Source organism: Rhamphochromis sp. 'chilingali' (genome assembly GCF_963969265.1).
Source record: "Rhamphochromis sp. 'chilingali' genome assembly, chromosome: 18".
NCBI classification, from domain to species: domain Eukaryota; kingdom Metazoa; phylum Chordata; class Actinopteri; order Cichliformes; family Cichlidae; genus Rhamphochromis; species Rhamphochromis sp. 'chilingali'.
The window spans coordinates 15,182,941-15,197,697 of record NC_137945.1 but is presented as its reverse complement, the minus strand read 5'-3'; the positions used below and the strand labels follow the sequence as shown (position 1 = coordinate 15,197,697).

Here is a 14,757-nt window from a genome sequence, read left to right as displayed (position 1 = left end):
CTATACACAGATGTGCTTCCATTTTTTTTTTCTTTTAACATATATGAATGCCATCAGGGACTGCAGTTACAGGATCCAAGTGCTCATCTTAATTATCATGCATTGTCCTTTTTAAATAAACCTGAAACTAGTCATGAGGATATCAGCAGAGGTGTCAGCTGATGTGGGATGACAGTGAGGTCAGCTGAGCTTGACTTTGTGTCCTGTGTAGCTAAATTAACACTGCATGCACTGAGTTTTACAGTAACATATCTTTTCAAAAATGTGTGTCAATTAACCTGGAATCTTAGTTCACTATATAAATAGTTGAAGTTGGGCCAATTTTCTGGTAGAGAGCAGTTTCAAGGTCTGTGTATTATCCACAGTAACTTGGAAATTCTTTCTGAAAGGACGCATTTGTGCTGTATTTTTATCAGAATTATGAAATGAATGTCTGTCTCTGTATATTTGAGGCAAATGTGAAAACCATCTGCAAGAATGGATACCACAAGAGGCAAGTACAAATTTTTTCGTGTAATTAAGAGCAGCCAATCCTTTAAACACAAAAAAATACAAAGAAAGTAGTGTCCATCCATTTTAGTTAAGAGAAACTTACCAGTGCTCCCTAAATTCTTTTTGACATATACCATGACGCAGTGAAAGAACACACTTTTGTCTTTGTAATCCCCCAAATCTATTTACAGCGTGAACAGACCTGAACTACTGGTTACAATGTATATTTTGAAAGAAGGACACGCTGGGTGGTGACAATCAAGAAGCATGTGAGGGATTAAACGAATATCCTCACGTTTTTTCATGTTAGAGGCTGTCTGGCGAGATCAAAGAAGACCCTGTAACTTTTCTGATGTTTTGAAGATTTGCTCAAACACAGCATGACAAGTAAATCCCTCTGAAAACTACATACTCCATGAAATGTTTCTTGAGACACGAGCTTAGCTTTCAAGACACATAAATAGCATTGTGTTTGTGCTTCGCCACTGGTGAGGTTGCAGATCTTTTTATCAAGCTAAGGTCTGGCCGCAGAACGCTGCGGCACGGAGATTGAATCGCTGAATCATCTTGGCAGGCTTGAGAAGTAATAGCATCTTGTTTTAAGTAGTGCTTTGAGGGGCTTGTGTTAGCTGCGCTGGCTCTCGTCTCTTAACTCCTATTAAACTGGATGAACTGGGTAAAGGAGTGCAAGGAAATATGAACTGATGACAAGCAAAGAAGCCTGACTTTGTTTTTCCTCCCTCCAGTGCTGTTCATTGCAGACTGCTGACTGACACTGATGTGTGGGCTTGTCTGCACATGATATTATGGCATTTATATCAACTAAAAAGAAAAAAACTCCAGAAATCCCACATAATAGAAGAGATACTAACCTGAACTATGAGCACTGTGGGCTGGAGATGATGTCTTCGGGGGTCTCTCGCTGCAGTCAGAGAGAAATTTATCTTACAAGAGTTTGTGTAACAGAAATAAACAGCACTTTGCAGCACTTTAGATTTACAGCTCGATATTAGTAAGGACAAACAAGTTAAAATAAAGAATGATGGAGCAGACTGACAAACCAGAAAGGTTAAAATGATGTTAATGATGTTAACAAGCTTCATCATCAGTGCATACAGTAGCTACATTCAAATTCACAGCAGACATTTTAGACTAGGCGTCAAGCAAACATTTCCAAACAATATAAATAAATAAAGAAGATAAAGAGCTGAAAAGCAGCCAGATGAACAATAGTGGCCATTTATCTAGAGGGCAAAAGGCTTCGATAACAGATTCACATTCAAACCGATTTCCTTTTTAGCAGACACTATTTTACCTGAGTGTCTGATATGGCCATTATTGAAGGGATAATTTATCCTTCCTCCTCTGACTGAATCACAAGGCTTTTCTTTTGAAAAGTCCATTTCACCCGATGCCTCCACTCTGGCCTATACTGTGATTGCTTACCTTAGAGGCTCCTTGGTGCCACTAGTGTTTGGGCCCTTTAAAAGTGCATGCTGAACAAGACCAGTCAAGCTGGCAATCTGTTGTTCCATAGCCTTCATTCGTTCTCTGCAGACACATCAAAAAATTCTGCTTTCAACACCGAGGCCTATTGGATATGACAGCTGCCACTGGAGCAAATATTAGCTCAGAATGAAAACGGGAGGGTTGTAAACAGAATAATCAATCGCTTTTAATCACCTAACCATGAAACGTTTTGCCATTTTGTGAGATGATTACACAGCAGAGATTTTTCTTTTGTTTTGGAATTGATTTGCAATATGCCACAAGTAAATGTTGTCTCTGGTAAATATGAATCGTTTCTGAATTACAAATAAAACAAAAATGTAAAAACCCCAAAAGCTCGTGTCCAAATAGAATAAACAAGACGGACAACTTCTTGACAAGCCTAAGCTTGACACCCAAGGTGCTCGGGTCATATTGTTTTTTTGACTGAGTCACATGTAGTGACTGCCAAAAAGAGAGTGAAAGGATTATTTGAACTGTATGACACTGCCTTAAGAAAGCCTACACTGTAGGCAGGTGAGGGAACTGGCAACAGAACTACTTTTGCTTTATAAGGCACATAAGATGTGCCTTATTTAGTGTGCTTTCATCTTGTTTTGTCATTTATTTATGTTGTCTTGCTATTTATATTTCCTGCAGAGTCTGTTTGGAGCACCCACGATTTCATTGCACATGTACAGTGACAATAAAGGGCTATTCTGTTCTATTCATAATTTATCTTGAGGCACGGGGCATGTTAAGGACACAGTGCAGACACAAAGTCTATGTGAATACAACAATGACCACAATATTTTACACGAGTATATTCTATGACACCTACAGTTTATTTTGAAAGTGAAGCATGGTACTTTCCCAATCAAATTCCTTCACTCTTTCAGATATTCCCAGGGCATTTCTAATGGAGGTTTTGGGCTTCCCAGGTGGTCTGGCCTGATCTGCATGACTGGCCATTTCAAATACTTTTTCAACCTGGCCAGTATTTGCTTTGGGTTTCCAAGTTACACACAGAGCCCATGTACCCTCCTTTCTAGTTAAGCATTGCTAAGAGGCCAGCATCCCTCTTGCACCCTTTCTGTGTTTATGTGCTCTCAGTCTGAGAAGACAAACCTAACCCAGGTACTAAAATATCTGTTAGATTAACTAAAACTGAATAGAGTCTGTAAGGGGTGTTCTTGTTTAAATATACACTGATTAATAGAGCCTTTAGATACTATCCTGTTTCACTAGTGGTAGCTATGCCTGGGCTTACACGCTCATCAACAATATCAGCTCCAGAATTCGAGTTAGCAAGATAAGCAAGAGCTGGCTATATACACAAACCAAACTCATCAAAATGTGCTTCATGTGCAGATCTTTATGCTGAAGACAGTGAGAGGGCAGGTTATATTTATTCTTCAAGCATGGATGATGAAACAGAGTCAGACCAGGTACTGGAAAGCAGCAGTTCATGGTTAGGGTGACACTGGGATGCAGAGTTAGTCCATGCTCCCATGCAATGTCTCGGTAGTTATTTTAACAACCCCCCCCCCCCCCCCCCCCCCCCCAGCTACTATATGCAACACTGTGTCCTCTGCTAGCTTACCGTGTCTGATGGTCACTGGCAGCTGGGATTGGCCCCTGGAGGTCTGGAACCACAGGTGAGCCCATGCTGTTCCGTGGCTTTGTCCCAGTTACTTCTTCCTTCCTGAAGGACTGGCGCACAGGCGAGCTTCTCTCCATGGTAACACTATGAGATGGCATGCCATGAGGAGGTCCACCATGGATGTCAATCATTCGTACCTCAGTCATCCGATGAGGGGATGGCGGAGGTGTCTTAGAACCCAAAGTCGGCAGCTGGCTGTTTCTGGACTTCTGCCTGTACAGAGAGGGGTGATCTATAGTGTCTGTAGGGCTAGGTCCACCATAAGAACTCGTGGAGCGGATGGAGGCACGGTGAAATCCCCCCATGGCATGCTCTGGACCATCAAGACCAGGGCTGGGGTGTGGTCCATGTGCTGCAGCAATGCCCATTCGTCCCTCTTGGAGGAGGTATGGATCTGCGTACAAGCCCTCATTCCCTCTAGAAAGAGTGTGGCTCTTTCCAGCCATATCCTCATCTGGCTTGACATCTCGTCTCTCTAGGATGGCGCTGGGACAAGGAGAGTTAGAGCGGGCCGGTGGGTTGGCATTGGAGATTCTGTCCCTTGGGATGGTGGCGCTCCCAGGTAAAGAGCCCTGCCGTGGGCCAAATGGGATTCTGGAGGGGGATGGAGGCATAGAGTGGGGCGTTGGGGGGAGTGCTGCTTGCATTGGGTGGTGGGACGGGGGAACCATGGGAGGATGCCTTAGAGGGGGCTGGCCATCACGGCCGGCAAGTGCCATTTCACTGTGCATCTAGAAAAAAGAAAAAAAATCATAAAAACACCCAAAAAAAATTATTTAATATATATAAGTACACAAAAAGTTCCTTCTTTTAGTAGAAAATCTTAAATTAAAGATGCATATTTCTGTCAACTTCAGTTACTTCTTACTTTGTGTAGGTCTTGTAACTTTAGACTGGAGCTGCCCTTAAAACAAAAACATCTATCTATCTTACACTGTTGCTTTTCAAAGAATATATACTGTCAGCAAATTTTCCCAGAAGTAGAAAATAGTTCCTGGACACACAGCATATCACTCTAAGCCCTTGATATCGTGCCCACAGGCTTCCATATAAAACAATATTCCATGAAGAAGTAAAGACTATTCTCCCTGTTAAAAAAAACTGCACAGTTTCTGCTTTTTGAAAGAAGGTGAGGTTAAGTGTTGCAAATGCGCTCCAGGAGATAAGACTATGGCTTTCTACCAGAGGTTCATGGAAGCCTTCGGGGTTAGACAGTACCTTGGCTAATTTGCAACAGTATCTGTCTGTCTGAATAGCAAATACAGTCCACAGTTCTTTAGCTCAACCACCTTAAAGCTCTTTGAAGGCTAACGTGCAAAAACCTAACCTCAATTAATTGGAACACTTTTCTTGGTTAAGGGATATAGAAGAATAGTCAGTGCAAAAGTCTTAAAGGTACACAGTGTTCAGTCTTTACATTACTTCCTCTACTTTTATTTTGACACCTTGCATAAGGCAAGACTGTGTTTTGCTTAACGAATAAAAAAGAATTAAATTATTTCCTCTGCAAACAAAAAGTTACTTGATATGCAACATGCACCCTTGGCCAGCCATGCAGTGAAAGCAATAATGGAAATTTGATATCGGCTCAGAAAGAACAAGCAACAAAACAATAAAAGTCATTTCATTTTAGATTGGGTTTTCTTTAGTTTGTTTGTTTTTCTCTCGCTCTCTTCTTTACTGAACTAAACATGTACAAGCACATTTGAAACCTAAATTATAAACACAGACAGAATTCATGGATACACACTCTCCTAGAGGGTGTCACAAGTGGGTATGAATCGAATCTGTTTTCCAGTCTAACTTTCTATTCCCGTCAAACACACAAACTATTGTTTGTCCGACGTATGACTCACAGGTCTCACCTAAAAGTCAAGACAAGTCAAAAACGTAACGCAAAGTTTTTGTGTTTTCAGTCTCGTCATTATTTATTACTTCCCAGAGTGCCAACAAAGATTAGCACAGTGAGGTGAACAATAAAGTGGGTGTGACCCTTGTGTGTGCAAGAGTAGGTGTGAACTGGAAAACAACAAATGCACACAGAGAATACAGTAACAAAAGAGCTCAGGCTTGGCTGTGGTGACAACAGTAAAAAGAAAGAAACTTTGTAGCAGGGAAAGTTCACGCAGCAGTAAATATGACTGCAACAAGTCCGACCAAGCAGCAAAACACTAAGACTTCAGCGCAAAGAGCCACTGCTGACCGTCACAAAACCATAAAGACTTCTACTTTTTAAGGTGCACACTCTGAAGCCCTAAATAACATCTGACTGCTTTTCCAATCCCTGCAAAGCCATATAAGAACATTTTTAGCCAAAAGGCATCAGCTCTCAATCCCAAACAGATGTTGCACCTTTGAAACACCGACCAAAACATCTAAAAATATCCCTACAGTACAGAGATCTCCTTGCTTTGTGACAAAACAAAGAAGTAGAAGCTCGAAAAACAAGCACACGCCAAACCATATCAGGCAAAAAAGATGCAATTTATCTCCCAGACCTTTCTCCTTTCTCCATCAGTCTCTTAAGCTTCCAATTATGAGAGCGGCATGTCTAGTAGGAGTTAACAAAAGTTGCCTCAATCTCTTGGCCTGTCAGAGTTGGAGCGAGTTTCCCGACTAATTCACAGACGTTTCAGAGCCTCACAGCGAACAAAGCAGGCCAGATAAAGAAGAGTCGTGCTGCAATGTCCGTGAAGAAAGTTGTAAATATTTAAAGAGCTGATCGAATGGCTGAGTGTACTATGCGGATGTGCTGTAGGGCACTAAATGGTGTTGGTGAAAGAAAACACTAATTATTAGAATTGTAAGTTGACACAAGATGAGCTGTCATCTTTTTTTGGACAAAGACAAAAGAAAAAATGGTGGATTGTTTTTAGGAGAGCAAATCAGAGGCTAGCTAATAACTCAGCTACTGTTTCCAAAACATCTTCTTAACTGGTGTGTACATACTGTCTCTGTCGACAGCCACTATTGACTATACTGTATGAATTCAAAGCAAAGCTTGGGGCACTATCCCATACATATATAAATATATGTATCAGTAAAGATTAATGAGTCAAACTTTTGAAATGCAATTGCAGGAGAGTTATTTGACCGCCTGAAGTTTATCAAGTTACGTGTCCATTCCTGTGTACATCTATCCAACTCGTATTATTGCAGCAGTTGTTTTTATAACCAGAGACAGCTCTATGCAAGTTTCGCTTGCCAGACATTTTCAAATCGATAGCCGAGATGACTGCAGATCTCAATTTGAATCAGATCTGAGGCCTGGCATCCCTGCAAGGCGAGGGCATTCTCTACGGCCCAAACACATGTGAGGTGCACCTTCAGTGAAACAGTGTTTGAACAGGTGCTAATTAAGCCCTAGCGACACCCTTTTTTTCCTTTGTGCAGCCAATTTTCTATTTCCTCAATAAAAGAGGTTGAATTTTTAACACTGCCAAGAATAGAGAGGCTGATAAATATTACGTTGAAAACTGTGTTGAGTCTTAGAGCTTTTCAATATGTTTGTAAAGGAAGGGAAGTTTGCCAACAGCTTAACAGCTTGCTTGATGCGGAGCACGTTCATCAACCTCTGTTGTTGTATTTACATAAAGCGACTTGACTGCAATAGAAGCAAACTCTCGAGTGGGAATCAATAAATGGCATTTTAGGTAGTTTTCTGTAGTGTTTACACTTAAAACACCACCCCACAGCCATCCTCTGTATCTGGGTCAGCTGCTGCTGGGTTAAAAAATGACGGCAACAATCTTTTTCTTTATGTTAGCATTGCACTGTGTTTGCATAGGAACCTTTAAGAAGTTGCTTCATACATTTCAGTTCATCGAGTTCCAAGCTCTTTTTTTAACACCTGCAGTTTCGACGAGAACCAGAATTTCAACAACAGCAAAAAAAAAAAAAAAGTTGGGGAAAAACTTCTCTACACAATTGGAGTTTTTCTGCTGATGTACTTTGAAACTTTTAAGCTCTCAAAGTAAGATTCCCCTTTTCACTTTTTCAGTATCTTATTTAGCCATCTTTTTTTTTTTTTTTTGAAGAGCCGTCTTTTATTCGCCTCCCTTTGAAGGACCCGATTGGAGAAAGTCAGCAACTTGCCTGTCAGCAGCAAAGAATAAAAAAGAATTTCTGCAGCACCTCAATGTCACTGTGGCATCTGAATGAAGAGCTCTTAAAACCATCACCTTAGCTGCCTCATCACTCCTTTAAACTTAACCAATTTCACTTTAAACTTAGGTGACCATACGCAGCACTGCATGTAGTGTTAGTATAGCGGGGGTTAATATTTAAAGCAAAGCAATTGTGCCAAAATGCTAACTGTAACTGGCAGACGGACAAAGCGAGGACAGATGACTGGTCAGGGCAGATTAGAGGAGCGGATCTGAGGAGGAACAGTAGACGAAAAAAAAGGCTCTTTGGGGGTTTTAGTTTGTTACATCAGCAGGAAATAAACAAGATAGAATCAGAATAAAAGAAAAGAGATTAGAGCAGATATTGGGAGGAAGAATTCAGAGAGGAAATAGTCCTGAGAGCTGAGTCCAATTGTCCCTTAAACAAGTCGCACCAGAGCGTGTAGAGGACGGCCAAACGCAGGCCCCTGGGAGAACAATACAAGACCCCCTCTGAAGAGATTAACAAGAGGCAGGGGGACATTCCTTCCCTTTACTGCATACAAGATGTGAGAAACCGGAGACCGGGCTCGCTATTCTATCTGCAGCAAATCTTTTCTCTACTCAGCTGCCGCTTTTAATGAGACAATTTCACTGCTGTGCTGTGGACAGTAAAGTACTCACCCTGACATCGCCATTGGTAGGTCGGGGTCCATGGTTGAATGCCTGTGCTGGATCTTTGTGGTAAACCTTCAGGCAGGAGTGGTCTGTGATGTTCCTGTAGGAGGAAGAGGTGCTCAGTGGTAAGAATTTAGCCCAGATATCGCCATCAGACAGCGGCCGATCCTGCCTCAGTCGGGTTCTCTGCAACAGCCCCACCAAGGGCACATACCCCGACAGAGGCTCTGACTGTTCGCTATTACCTGACATTCTCTCTAAATATTCAAAATCCATAAAAATATTAACTAATACTATCTTGCTACATGAACTGAGAGCACACCTGCTGTTTCATGTCCTGGGCTCAATTTAACTATGGCATTATGGTCGCCCGTACAGCCCTTAAGCTATGACGAGACAATTTTTTTTACAGCCCTGATAAAATATTACTCACAAAGTACACATTGCACTTGAGCAGGAGCTCTGCAGGCAAAGGGCAAAGTTCGTATGCCTTCAAGAGTAAAGCCTTTCCTTCTGAAAAACAACTACAACAAATGGCTGCCTGCTTTCTCAGAAGACAGAATCTGCTGTATTACTGATAAGACATGCAGGTGAATATCAAAGTAGGATAGTACTGGTATGTATGTTTATAAATGAAGCAATGAGAGCTTTTAAAAAAAAAAGCAAATATTTCTTAAAGATTTGCAAAGTCAAATTTTTTCATTAAGACTGGCAACAACCACCAGGAAAGGTATCAAAGTCAGCTAAAAGTAAACCTTAGTTTGTTTACAGTTAATGCTCTTTTTTTTTTAAACTTTCTCTTTAACATTGAAGGAAAGTGGAAGTGAGCCCATTTCCTGACCAGTGACATTTCCTGTTCAGGGAGAGCTGAAGAAGGAAGAGGATGGAAAGTGTTCACAGTGGGTAAATGGAAATAGGTCTATCCGATATCCTCACATTGTTCCATAATGATGTTTGTACAGGATCAACATTGCATCTGACCAATCACATTGTTATGATGTCATAGCTTTGTGACTTGGGGAAGAAAACTGCCGATGTCCACTCAGGAAAAACATCCAAAAAGGGGGCGGTTAGGGTCAGGGTTAGGTTTGAGGGTTAGGATGTGTCGTGGTTTGGGTTAGGGTTACGGGACTATAGTTACGGTTATGGTTAAGGGGTTATGGTTTGGTGTGTTGTGTGACGCTGTTTCTATGTCATAAAACTTTGACATCACGTGTGATTGGTCACTTGCAACATTAGTTATATCGATCCAAGAGCAACACCAACACGACAATATCAGATCGACCTAAGGAAATAATAAACACAGTATGCGATGGCAAATACATGCTCCCGATCCGTTTCTGTTACCATGTTTATCACATGCAAACACAGTGCATCTTTACCTGACATCAGCAAGTTCGTAATACACGTTCCTCATGTCGTCTTTGACGTACACGGCAACACTGGGTGACTCCAACATCTTCATGTTGAGCTGCTGCGGGAAGGCACTGACAAAGAGAGCTCTGATTGTGTCAATGCTGGTGATCTCATTGGGCATGCGAATCTGTTTGGTCTCGTCTCCGTACTGCAGGTACAGTACACCTAAAGGCAGGAAGCAGGGAGACTTGGTGATTAGTCCTTTCAAATGTTTCCCGTGACTAAGACAGTCCTATTTGAATTCCATAACTTGCATTAGCAGTGACGCATTGTTTCACTCCCATATGTTTTCTAAAGGCCTGAAGAATTTCAGCCCTGCACGCAGTGTTAATCTGTCAAGACAAATAGAACATTTCACGCAGTTCACTGAAATTGTGTCGGTGTTATTCCAATTACAAACCAGTGGTCTGCTTTTACTGTTGAGCTACTGTATAGAGTACTGACTGTGCAAGAATGCTCAATATATTGCAGTAAAATCATTGGGCTTATGTTATTTCATGTTAGTGCAGTAAACAATGCCAAAACTGTGGTGGTTAAACAAAAAGGGACGCTTGTAGAAGTTTGGGTTGGTTTAAAAACCCTTCAATGGTGAAAAAAATAAAATAAAATAAAACATCTAACAGCATAATTCCAGCCTTGTAAAAAGAGTTGGCAAGGGCCCATGTGACACGTCTGGTCATGGCCGCTCAGTGCAGATTACTGGCCGGACTCAAATTTTCAAAAGTTCCCGGTGTTTTTTTTCTTCTTTTTTTTGTTTTGGTGCAATTTGGATCAACTCCTGCACAGTCCCGAACGGATAAGAGAGTCTGAATTGGGCTTCAGCATTTATTCTCAGTTGAACTGTGGCTTGGAAAGCATCAAAAACAAAAGTGCATGAATGTAATCATGTTGTGTGCAGGCTTTTGCTAAATATTTGTAATGCACTGCGCTGAATCTTTTGTATATCACTTGCACAGGATAAATTATTTGGTACAGGCAGTGAGCTTGGGGGTGGGGTCAGGAAGAGAGGACAAAACTAGGGGTGGATCAGTACAAGTTGTGCATCAAACAGACCAAAGCTTGAACCTCTGAACCCTGGGTGTGGCATTTGTACTGTGCTTTAGAAAAACAGATGGCTCTTGAACAAAATTTATGGCCACGCCTACAGAGCAGTTGTATAAACAGTGCTGGGGGGGGGGGAGACAGAAAAAAAACATTTCTATTTTCAATCTGCGATTCATTACCTCAAACGGCTTTGTGCTGATCTTCACAGGCAATCAGTGGCAACAATAGAACGTAATGAAATGATCAAAGCAGTTCAATCAGCTCGTGTTGTTGTTTTGCTCATATTTCATAAGAAATCATCCAAAATGTCACATTTCATTAGCTGCAGAGGCAAAATTGTCACTTGTGCATTTGTGCACTGGAAATAACTTGCTTTAAGGAGAGGAGGGTTTGGTTTTACTTGGTGTAACCCCATAAAAGGAGCTAGCCAGTAAAAGCTACCAGATGTTGGTGAAATATTATACAAGATCCTACATGCACCACGAGACAGAGTGAGACAGAGAGTGAGAGAGAGAGAGAGGGCAAATCCAGGAAATAAAATTGCTGAGTCTATCCGTTGCTTTCTCTCTCTGGTCTGTCTGGGTTCCTGTGTTGGAAAAACTTAACAAAGTGCCCATTTGCAGAATAAATTCATCTTTCCCCTGAGAGCTGTTACGTTAACGGCCGTGTAGTTTTCATCCAGATGTTCGCAACTAGGGCGAAAGAATTTGATGACAAAGCACCATTGATTGAGATTGCATCGTGCACACCTCTGTACTCTTATTTGCTATGACAAAGTTGAATAGCTCAGTTTTAACAGCTGCATTCCTGAGCACCTGGTTTCACTGAGGACTGGAAACAAATAGCTAGTGGGTTTTTCTGACCAAATGGGCACAGTTTTTCCACATCTCTCCAGTAAGACACAAAAGTCTAAAACAAATAAAGTCTAGAAATATATGCTCATCGCAGCGATTGAAATGCAGCGAAAAGGCAGACGACTATAATGCACCCGCAAAATGAAGAAATTCAATACACTTGATGCCACACTTAAGGATGAATTTGATACTCACGTTTGAGGTTTTAAGGAATCCCTGTTTTTCTGCTCGCTGTTAAGATGCTCTCAAAAAGCCAGAAGCTACTACACCAAAAAGATACTCAAAAGTCCCAAATGTCTGCTGGGACCAAGCGAAGCATGTGCCTGTCTGTTTGTGTGTGTGCATGTGTGTGAGAGGCAGTGGTGGGAGGGACAGTGTTGTGAAGTGGTGCCCCCCACCTCCCCCCTTTTTTTCTCCTCCCCTTTTTCCTCACACCATAACCCCCCACTGTCTTAACACTCTGTCTTGATGTTTTTGATAGAAGGACAGAGAATGATGGGACATGTGTACGTGCATGTGTAGAAAAACTTTTCAGACAAAGCAAGAGGCACTACTGGCACGGGAAAGGAATACGACACCCTGCAGTTTCATTCATTTTCACTTTGGTCAAAAGTCTCTCAGATGCTTGCCTATTATCCCGTGGCAGACGCCTCGCCGAGTTGTAGGCTGCGCTGACGCTACACTTTGTTTGGAGAGTTTTCTAAGACTTTGCATCCCTCTCAGCCAAACACAGCCACCTAATTCTGCACAGCTCTGAGCCTTTGCTGCATATGTATGCAAATGTAGCACCGTGCACGTTGATAAGACGACCCGTTTCTAATCCTGTCAATACCACGATGGCACACTGTGGATGCTTTTCTCCTATCTTTCACTACAGAAGAAATGAATACTAATTAAAACAAAACTGTGCGCTCAGGTTGAGAAAGGAGGAAGGGTGGAGACTAGCAGACGGATGGAGTGAGAGGAACAGATTTGGACTTTTAGTGAAACAATGACATCATACTGTGGTTAGGAGCTATTACAAAGAGTTATGCCAAGGTTATGCTAAAAGAACGTGTCAAACATTACTAATGCTAGTTAATGCTGTGAGTCTTTAACAGGGCAGATACAGGAACTTCCTTATAGCAAATTTATTTGGGGATTTTGAAATAGAGCATTACAAGATTGTCAACTGAATTTTCTCAAACTAACAGAACTGCCATGAACCCAAAAACTAATATAACATCCAGCATACCTAGTGAGCGGTCCTTTGTCTGATTGGCCGATCGCACAACAGGCAGGCTGGCACGAACCCGGCTGCCACGGGTGAAGGTTGTGGGCGCTTCAGCCTCAGACATGGTGTCCAATGATTCCAGGGAGGCTAAGGACAGGTGGTCGACCTGGTCGCCGATACTGTGCTGGGTGCTGGCGCCGTGCTTTGGGCTTCTGCTCTGAAATGGGAGCACATGGAAACAACACCGTAAGAGCAATACCCTGTACACAAGTGTACACAAGATGATACTTTACATGCTTTAGTATTACATTCTCTCAAGGACACAACAAAAAAAAAATTTTTTTTCACAGTATAAGAAACTTCTTTGTGTTATCATGCATTTAGTGGAGCAGAAATAACACTTCCTGACAATGTCAGGTGTGCTGTGAGTCACACGCATTCTTTGCAAAGCGAGAAAAATAAATCTTTAATGGTGACTTTGACTGCAGCAACACACAAAAAACTATGAGTCTACTCATGCAAATGTGCAACAAAGTGTTAATACACGCACTACAGGATCTTCTGCTGCTATTAAATACACACCCACAGGTATGCATGGTTACTAAAAGTACCAACACCCTAAAAGAGTTCAAAGAGATTCCTAAAATGTTGTTCCAGAAAGAGAAATTTCTAGTAACCACTGATTAAACATCAGGACTTGTGTGATCAAAACGTGAAGATCAGTTCACTTCTCTGTAATCATATCTGCACGGCGTGGCATCCTCGAGCTAGGGATACAATAAGAAGATCTGTGACCTGACTCCTGAGCCCACTGAGCTATTGTGCGGTAAGGTAAGGTGAGCTCCACCTCAAGGGGAAAACTCTGAACACTGGGCTCTTTATGAAATTGCTCCCCTTTCTGGCAACAAAAATGGTGATGTAAAGCCATAGCAGATGAAGGCACAAGACTACCAGGCCAGGTCCTATGGGTTATCTTGAACAAGCCAGCCTGCACATGCTGCCATTATCTCACACTCATACTCGCAAGGGCAAAGAAAGAATGTACCAGTAAGCATATTAAGATAAGTGCAGTTGACAGATGTAGTTTAACCTGACAGCCAAGGCTGGCTGACAGACAGGGCAGACACTGATAGACTGATAGACAGGGCAGACACTGATAGACAAGGGGGCACTTGGCTTTAGGAACATGGTCACAAAGCAGATGTTAGCGAGTGTGCGAACATGGTCACACAAACACACACTCTGACAACACTGCAGTATGATGCAGATAAGATAAAAGGCTGACTAACTCTGTGGGGCAATTGGATTTTCATCAAATACCTCTGAATGTCAAGCTCAGAGTGAAGGGAGGAGAGCATGGCCTGTAAAGACTGATGGAAGAAAAAAGAGGAGAGGAGAAAACAAAAAAGCAAAAAGCTTAGAAATGCCAGTGGGAGGTTGAAATGGAAAAGAAATGTTCATCCGACAAAACAGAAGAACCATGGCAACGAATCAATGTCGACGGCAGGCCATAGAACAGAGGAATGAGGCTAAGTGCAAAGACAGCCTAAGTGCAAAAGTTAAACATAGTCTAAAAAGTTAGATTGTATTTACTTTAAATCATCACTTTTTATATGCTTACGTTTGTTAAAATTAGCACTGACATGATAATCCTACAAATCCTACCTCTTAAAAATGTCTACAATAACATTAATTGCAGCCATTTATACAATGCCATATCCTTTAAAAAAAAGACCATTTAAGCTCATCAAACTTCACATCCCTGTGTGATGTTTGCTGAGTCAGTATGCAAGCATTTTTCTG

General features: G+C 41.7%; 1 protein-coding gene across 20 annotated transcripts in view; it reads right to left on the bottom strand.

Moving 5' to 3' along the window:
* Positions 1-14,757, bottom strand: part of kiaa1217 (KIAA1217 ortholog) — a 132,880-nt gene that overhangs the window by 14,260 nt on the left and 103,863 nt on the right. For 13 of the 20 annotated variants that reach the window (XM_080865377.1, XM_080865379.1, XM_080865392.1 and 10 more), the window contains exons 3-9: positions 14,244-14,324; positions 12,976-13,171; positions 9,810-10,008; positions 8,434-8,527; positions 3,584-4,374; positions 1,939-2,043; positions 1,365-1,414 (exon numbers count right to left, since the gene is read on the bottom strand). In XM_080865377.1, coding sequence (XP_080721503.1) covers positions 1,365-1,414; positions 1,939-2,043; positions 3,584-4,374; positions 8,434-8,527; positions 9,810-10,008; positions 12,976-13,171; positions 14,244-14,324 — 1,516 coding nt within the window. Of the gene's footprint in view, positions 1-1,364; positions 1,415-1,938; positions 2,044-3,583; positions 4,375-8,433; positions 8,528-9,809; positions 10,009-11,936; positions 12,086-12,975; positions 13,172-14,243; positions 14,325-14,757 lie in introns of those variants that run through there. The other 7 variants (XM_080865389.1, XM_080865388.1, XM_080865382.1 and 4 more) reach the window with 3 other exon arrangements.